Raw genomic sequence first — 8,833 nt, forward strand, 5'->3', positions numbered from 1 at the left:
GTGTGTGTGTGTGTGTGTGTGTGTGTGTGTGTGTGTGTAGTCCTATAAAGCTGTTTTTTTTGTTTGTGTTATAGGCTTTCCTACTTATTTTTATACTTAGAAATAAAGCATATTTATTTCTGCCTGATTTCCAAGGTTTTTTGCAGGAAATATATAAAATAATAAGCAATAGGCAAATGTATAAAGAAATAGCCAGGTAACTGCCACATTACTTGATAATTATTCATTAAAATTCCCAACACCCCCTGGTTCATCTGCGGGAGAGAAAGGAACACGGACCAACAGTTCAATAGAAAGAATTAAGAAGATTTCTCCAGCTTAGGATCAGTATTGACCACTGGACAAGAAAAAAAAGTACATAGCCCAGTGTCTTTCACAAAATGGGTGCTCATTAAATACTTGATTATTAATCAAAAAATAATTTTTAATGAGAAATAAATTTTTAAATTATAAATACATCATTATGTGATATATGATCTACAGGGCCATGTATCTCTCATATATATAGATAAAATATAGAAATATGATATAATAGGTATATACCTTACATTGCAAGTCTTGGTAATAATCATCGTTAATTTTCTGAGGCAAAAGCTTTAATAGAACCTATTTTTATAAGCTATTAGCATTTTAAATTCTGCGGTTAAATGGAGAATATTGCATTTTGTTAATAAAGTTCTTCTGACCTAAAGATTTGGTATTACCTAAAATATACTATTTTCATATTTTGCTTTGATTTTTATTAGCCTTTTTAAAAGTTGTGATGTTAAACATTTTTTTATGCTGTGGCATTATGTCTAATAATGGAGTTTCCTTAATAGAGTTTGTCTTCATTCTTTAGTCTGGAAATTGAGGTTTTTGTTCTCTTTTTTTTGAAAGACTTCATTAATGTGCAGGAATGTACCCAAGACTTCTGCCCCTTCATTCCCAGATTTTCCAGGCTGTCAGATTAATAAGGGGGTACATTCACTAACTCGACCAGAGTAAAATTGTAAACTTTGTTTCAAAGGCTAGTAATGGAATTTGGGTATGGTTGATTGAGTAAGGTGACTAATTCAGAGGATTCTTTTAACTCAAATGGTTAATTATAGATTATTAAGGACATTTAGATAAAGAAAAACTATAACTTTAACCATCATCCTTTAGGTTATTGATACTGTGTTGGCTGAAGTATTTTGTATTTTTGTGTTTTGATCAGTAAATATTAACTCTTTTGTATACTAGATTAAAAACCTTAAATGGAATAATTTTCCAATTACCAGCTTGGTTTGTTTGTTTGTTTGTCTTATTTTTCAGTCTCAGTAGCCTTTCATATGCAGTGAAAGTAAGTTAACAAAAATGTTTTAAATCATCTTTCATAGCCTTTAGTAGAATATATTTATTTTCAAATGAAATGGCATTTTCAAATGAAATATTTAAGTAGAATTTTAAAATTGTGAATGACCCTTACATAATTTTAACTTTAGAAAATGACAGTTTGTAATAGAATTGCAAGGCAAGTATTAACTTGTACCATCTTAATTTATTTTCTGGATTCCTCTTCTCAGGGTGCATTTGAGAAGATCTTTTCTCTTTGGCCATTGTCCAAGTGTTTCGAACTGAAAGGCAATGTATATGAATGGTGGTTCAGATGGAGGTTAGATCGTTACGTATGTATTTACCTTGTGATCTTTTGCTATTTCAAATTATACTTTTAAAAATTATTTGGAAAATTTTAATCTATTTAGTTTTGGAATAAGGAAACATGTTGATTTGGTAAATCAAAGCAGTCCAGCCCTCCCCTGTTTTTATAGTGGAGAAAGGGTATGCATGTGTACATATATCAGTAGGAAAATACTATAAAAATGTTATCTATAAAGTGACCTTTATTTGAGTCATAATTTTGACTTAGAGATGATCTCATATATATGCTTCAGCCATTCAACACAATACTTATTAAGCTCCAATATATGCTCTAGATGTTGGTGTTATGAGGGATATATTTTAGAGAAAGAAGACATACCACCAGGCTTCTAAACCTTATAATCTAGTTTAAAACTCTGGATTACTAAAAAAAACCCCAAAAACTCTGGATTACTGCTTATAATTAGTGCTAAACTCTGCAGTATGGATTTTGTAATAGAAGTGTGCAAAGAAAAGAGAGCAATGTCATGGATTATTCCATGAATTTTATCTTGAAGGCTGGTTAGGACTTAATTGGCCAAGAAAATATGAAACATCTAGCACAGCATTTGGAAAATAATAGACACTGAATAAATATTAATTACCCCTCTTCACTCTTTCCCTTTAACTTCCATTTTTTACTCTTCCCTTTTTTCATTCAACAAATATTTTCTTAGTGCCTTTTCTGTGCTATTCCTGGTTTCTAATACCTATGCACTTTCCAGTTATTCTTAATAAATAAAATATTTACTTTTAAAATTATTTTTATTTTTCTAATCGTACATTGCATTTCAAAACCATATGTGAATAAAAAGCTATGTTAAAGCCTTGCCATAAAATAATTTTTAATTCTCAACTTTCTCATTAGGGCAGTCTACTACGATAGCTCATGCTAAGTGTTTATTTAAAAAAGAAAGCTGGAACTTCCCTGGTGGCGCAGTGGTTAAGAATCCGCCTGCCAGTGCAGGGGACATGGGTTCCATCCCTGGTCTGGGAAGATCCCACATGCCACGGGATCCCACATGCCACACAGGCCTGTGTGCCACAACTACTGAAGCCTGTGTGCCTAGAACCCATGCTCCACAACAAGAGAAGCCACCACAATGAGAAGCCCGTGCACCGCAATGAAGAGTGGCCCCCGCTTGCTGCAATTAGAGAAAGCCTGCACATTGCAATGAAGACCCAACGTGGCCAAAAATAAATAAATAATTTTTTAAAAAAAGAAAAGAAAGCTATTGTGCTTTCTGATCCACCATTTTTTTTCATTCTTATGTGCATATACTGCTTTTTCAAAGTATGCTCTTGGTAATGTTACTGTTTATTTGCTTGAAAGTACCAATATAGAATATATTTTATCTTGGTTGAGTACATTTGAATTTTATCACGTGTCTTCAGAATAGTTTTTATCATTTTTTCATTTTTATTGAAGTATAGTTGGTTTACAGTGTTGTGTTAGTTTCTGCTGTACAGCAAAGTGAATCAGATATACATATATCCACTCTTTTTTAGATTTTTTTCCCCATATAGGTCATTACAGAGTATTGGGTAGAGTTCCCTGTGCTATACAGTAGGTTCTTATTATTTATCTATTTTATTTTATTATTTTTAAAAATTTATTTAATTTTATTTTTGGCTGCGTTGGGTCTTCATTGCTGCACGTGGGCTTTCTCTAGTTGCGGCGAGTGGGGGCTACTCTTCGTTGCGGTACGCAGGCTTCTCATTGCAGTGGCTTCTCTTGCTGCGGAGCATGGGCTCTAGGCACGTGGGCTTCAGTAGTTGTGGCTCACAGGCTCTAGAGCACAAGCTCAGTAGTTGTGGCGCACAGGCTTAGTTGCTCCATGGCATGTGGGATCTTCCCGGACTAGGGCTCGAACCCGTGTCCCCTGCATTGGCAGGTGGCTTCTTAACCACTGCACCACCAGGGAAGTCCCAGATATCTATTTTATATATGGTAGTGTATATATGTCAATCCCAACCTCCCAATTTTTCCCTCCCCCGCTTCCCCCATGGTAACCATAAATTTGTTTTCTATATCTGTGACTCTATTTCTGTTTTGTAAATAAGTTCATTTGTACCATGTTTTTAGATTCCATGTATAAGTGATATCATATGATATTTGTCTTTCTCTGTCTGACTTAGTTCACTCAGTATGACAATCTCTAGGTCCATCTATGTTGCTGCAAGTGGCATTATTTTGTTTTTTTATGGCTGGGTAATATTCCACAGTATATATGTACCACATCTTCATCATCCATTCACCCGTTGATGGTTGCTTCCATGTCCTGGCTATTGTAAATAATGCTGCATGAACGTTGGGGTGCATGTATCTTTTCGAATTATGGTTTTCTCCAGATATATAAATTGTCTTTATTTCTTCACTTGCTGCTGAGACTGCTTGGAGTAAACCAGCTTATCTGTGTCATTGCAAGAGATGTTTGCTTGTCTATTGCAAATTGTTTCCAACAATCATTGACTTCATTTCTTGAAGTTTAAGTTCTTCATAGAAACTTTGGACCTTTAAGCTTTTTACCTACATACTTTTATACATACTGTTCTCCTTTACCAATTACATTTGCTATTTATTGAAAAGTAGCTGTTTAAAACAGGTTTTCTCTCCTTATTTTTTAGGTAGTCTTTCATGGGATGTTGTTTGCTTTCATTTATCTGGCTTTACAGAAGCGCCAAGTACTTTCTGAAGGAAAGGGTGAACCTCTTTTTTCAAACAAAGTTTCAAATTTTCTATTATTTATTTCAGTAGTTTCTTTCTTGGTAAGTTTCAAAATGTAATTTTCTAAATTTCCCAAATCCACAGTACAGAAAATTAACTTCTAAGAGATAGGAGTTTAATCATTTGTTTTTAGTAAATAAAATCTTTACTTTTGAAATTCTTTTTCTCCTTATTTTTTAATTGAACATAAATTCTAAAGAGAATATATATATGTTAAATATGAAGAATAACTGAGATCTCAGTGAAATAGAATTTTAAAAGTTGTAATAAGTTTGGGAAAAAATATAAGGTGTTTGACAGGAAGAGCCATCACTGCCTTATGATCACTACTTCCAGAAAATCACAGACTTATGTTCCCCTCTTTCTACTTTCTGATATTTGAGCACACCAAAAAGAGTGATGAGCAAACCTGTGGACAGTTTTTACTGAAGCTTTTTTAATAGCATAATGAAGTATAATGTTATAAATAAAACTATTTTTAAAGTTGAGTGCTTCCTCTTTAAGGCATATATATTTTTGTGAACTGATGCATATATTTTTTATTTTAGACCTATTCCATCTGGGCTAGCAGTTGTAAAAACAAAGCAGAGTGCAATGAACTCCACCCATCTGTTTCTGTGGTACAGGTAATTATCTTTATTTAGAGAAAGTTTTCTTCTTAATTTTTGATAAGAACAGAGTCTTTAGAGGCAGCAAGATTTGAGATTAAACTCTATTAAATGTAGGTATATTACTTAATCTTCCTAAGGCCTACCTTCCTCTACTGTAACAGAGATATTAAAAATCTCTTTTAAAGGGTGGTTATTAAATGTATGGAAATGATCAGTGTCTGTTGCTTAATAAGCACTCAGAAAATGTTAATTCTTTTCTCCTGTTTGCTTTTTCATCATTTATTTATTCAAATTTCTTCATTTACTTTTTTACTTAGAAGATCATTAAAAACTATGAGACTATGTGTTAAGGACCATGCTACTGGGCTTCCCTGGTGGCGCAGTGGTTGAGAGTCCACCTGCCGATGCAAGGGACACAGGTTCGTGCCCCGGTCCGGGAAAATCCCACATGCCGTGTAGCGGCTGGGCCCGTGAGCCATGGCCACTGAGCCTGCGCATCTGGAGCCTGTGCTCCGCAACGGGAGAGACCACAACAGTGAGAGACCTGCGTACCGAAAAAAAAAAAAAAAAAAAAAAGAACCATGCTACATGTAAAAAGTACATGTAGCTCCTGCCCTCACAGAACTTACAGTCTAATAGACATATGGATCAGTAAACATTCACTCATTCATTCAACAATTTTTTTTTTTTTTTTTTTGTGGTACACGGGCCTCTCACTGTTGTAGCCTCTCCCGTTGCAGAGCACAGGCTCCGGACGCGCAGGCTCAGTGGCCATGGCTCACGGGCCCAGCCGCTCCACGGCATGTGGGATCTTCCCGGACCGGGGCACGAATTCGTGTCCCCTGCATCAGCAGGCGGACTCTCAACCACTGCACCACCAGGGAAGCCCCATTTAACAATTTTTAAAATTCATTTAACAAATATTTGATACTTACTATGTGCTAGATATTATGCTGGGGGATATAGTGGTGACCAAATCAGACATGGTCCCTACCCTCACAGAGCCTATATTCTTCTGTTAGAGATAGTAATCATATAATCACCATGTAATTATAAATAGAAGTACATGATGCTACAAGGGAATATAATACAGGATATGATCTAGTTAGAGTTGGAGTGAAGGTAGTTAGGGTTCAGAGATGATTTCCCTCATAAAATTAGGCTGAGAATGGAGGAATGAAGGCAGGCAGTGAGAACTTAGGCCCTGTGGTAGAAAAGAGCATATTCACATTCAAGGAACTTAATGAAGACCATTGGGGCTAGGGCTCAGAGACCCAGGGTCGAGAGAAGTATGTCGCAGTGCCTAGGAGGTGGGCAGAGGCTAGAGGCAACCCAAATCAGATTTACCTTTTACAGAGATACCTCTGGTTGCAGGTAATCATAAGGTATTGTGATTAGTGTAGTGATGGTCAAGTACAGGATACTTTGGAAACACATGGGATTTCTTCATAACCCATCTTGATACCAGAGCAGGGTTCTTGGAGAAAGTATGTCTAAGCCGAGGCCTAAAAAATGAGTAGTTCAACAAAGAGGAACAGGGAGGATTTCTGGAGGATCTTGTTTTAGGTTTTAAGTTCTCTTCAGTGAAGAAACTATTTTATCCCTCTTAAACCTCTATATAGTCAGTAGAACCAAGCATATGACAGACTCTCCAAACACAATTGATAATGACATTTTAAACATTGTACTATATTCATATAACATTTTCATGACTTCTGCAGACAACCAGATATAACACTTTGTATATCATATCTGATGTCATTTTTGTAATGACGTGAAAGGAAGGGGGTTGTTCCACTAACAGTGCACTAATACCGAACAATATAAGAGGAGCTAAGGAAGAGAGTGACTGCACATAGAATAACACTAACACAAGCACTCCTGAGCCTTACCACCTCTTCTCCTAGTCACTCCACATGCTCATCTTTCCTTAGTTATTTTTTTCCCACGTTTACATTGCTGCCAGTAGAGGGAGACTTTTGAAGAGAGCAAAAAGATGGGGGTGGGCGGCTCCTAAAAAAGCAAATACTTTATGGATTAGTACATTAATACAAAATTGTATTATGGAATTTTATTAAATTTTGCTACATAAATACATCATTTTCTACACAAAGGGCTTCAAGATGAGTTTATGTTTTTTCTAATATACATAAAATAAAACTGTTCAGCCATGTACTATGTAAAACCTGCACTTGTTTGCAGTATACAGACCACATGCTGAGAAATCCAGTTAGAGTAGACTCTGGATCAAAAATAACTTGAGGGGCTTCCCTGGTGGCGCAGTGGTTGAGAGTCCGCCTGCCGATGCAGGGGACACGGGTTCGTGCCCCAGTCCGGGGGGATCCCACATGCCATGGAGCGGCTGGGCCCGTGAGCCATGGCCGCTGAGCCTGCGTGTCCGGAGCCTGTGCTCCTCAATGGGAGGGGCCACAACAGTGAGAGGCCCACATACCGCAAAAAAAAATAAAAATAACTTGAAAAAAAACATTTATCTGTTGAAGAAAACCATTGTGTCGATGTATCAAGTTCAATAACAAATAATAAAGTTATTACTTGAAAGAAAGCAAAATTATTTTAATAAGTGGATTATTAATATTTGCCTCTGTGTTTTTTCTTTAGATTTTAGCCTTCATCCTAATAAGGAATATCCCTGGATATGCCCGTTCAGTTTACAGTTCATTTTTTGCTTGGTTTGGAAAAATTTCATTAGAGGTTGGTACATTAATATTTTGGTCTGTCTTACACAACCAAGTGTTATATGCAGGTGTGTATGTGAATGAGTATATAGGTGTGTAAGTCTGACATTTTTTTAATCAAAGCTATGTTATTTATGAAATTATAGGAAAGAAATTTAGAACTTCAACAGCAGTATTATAGAATGTAATGGCTAGACATTACATTATTTAAAGCCTTATTTAAATGGCTAGACACAGATGACTTTCAAATATTCTTTACATTGTCTTAAGCTTTCAAGTACAACAAGATGCTGAGATCAGAAGAGAAAAAAATGAAATAGATATAAATGAAATTTGTAAATAGACAAAAATGAAATCAAGTTGAGAGGATTTTGATTTGTTCATTCATAATTAAATATTATAGTACTGGAATTTAGTTTATTGATGCTTATAAAAAAATTCACTCTTACGATTGGAAGTTTGGGGAAAATTTTTAAACTCATTATTTTGTGTGCAATACCTAATACGAAATTATCTACAGAATCCGTTTAAAGTAGGTTATGAAATACATTCTGAGTATTCTGAGTTTTATTATTTGAAATAGAACATTTTAAAACAGAAGAATTCATACTATAATCATAAAAGGTACATTTTAGAGTTACAATATTTATTAAGTTGTCTTTAAAATTGGGAAAATTTCTCTGTGATTGTTATACACACACACACACACATACATTCTTTTTCAGATTTTCTTCTCTTATAGGTTATGACAAAATATTTAGTATAGCTCCTTTTGCTATTTAGTAGGTCCTTGTTGGTTATCTATTTTATATATAGTAGTGTGTTAATCCTAATCCTAACCTCCTAATTTATCACTCCACCCCCTTTCCCCTTTGGTAACCATAAGTTTGTTTTCTATATCTGTGAATCTCTTTCTGTGTTGAAAATAAGTTCTTTTTTTTTTTTTGAAGATTCCACATATAAGTGATATATGATGCTTGTCTTTGTCTGGCTTACTTCACTTAGTATAATAATCTCTAGGTCCATCCATGTTGCTGCATATGGCATTATTTCATCCTTTTTTATGACTAATATTCCACTATACACATACACACACACACACACACACACACACACACACACACACACACACACAC

General features: G+C 35.2%; 1 protein-coding gene across 3 annotated transcripts in view; it reads left to right on the forward strand.

The window, feature by feature from the left end:
* CASD1 (CAS1 domain sialic acid O acetyltransferase 1) overlaps positions 1-8,833 on the forward strand; it is a 77,448-nt gene that overhangs the window by 52,408 nt on the left and 16,207 nt on the right. For 2 of the 3 annotated variants that reach the window (XM_027102475.1, XM_027102477.1), the window contains 4 exons: positions 1,548-1,649; positions 4,291-4,431; positions 4,939-5,016; positions 7,621-7,713. In XM_027102475.1, coding sequence (XP_026958276.1) covers positions 1,548-1,649; positions 4,291-4,431; positions 4,939-5,016; positions 7,621-7,713 — 414 coding nt within the window. The remainder of the gene's footprint in view (positions 1-1,547; positions 1,650-4,290; positions 4,432-4,938; positions 5,017-7,620; positions 7,714-8,833) is intronic. The other variant, XM_027102476.1, reaches the window with a different exon arrangement.

The sequence above is a fragment of the Aethalodelphis obliquidens genome, unplaced genomic scaffold (assembly GCF_003676395.1).
Source record: "Aethalodelphis obliquidens isolate GAN/ISIS:26980383/991018 unplaced genomic scaffold, ASM367639v1 scaffold5, whole genome shotgun sequence".
NCBI classification, from domain to species: domain Eukaryota; kingdom Metazoa; phylum Chordata; class Mammalia; order Artiodactyla; family Delphinidae; genus Aethalodelphis; species Aethalodelphis obliquidens.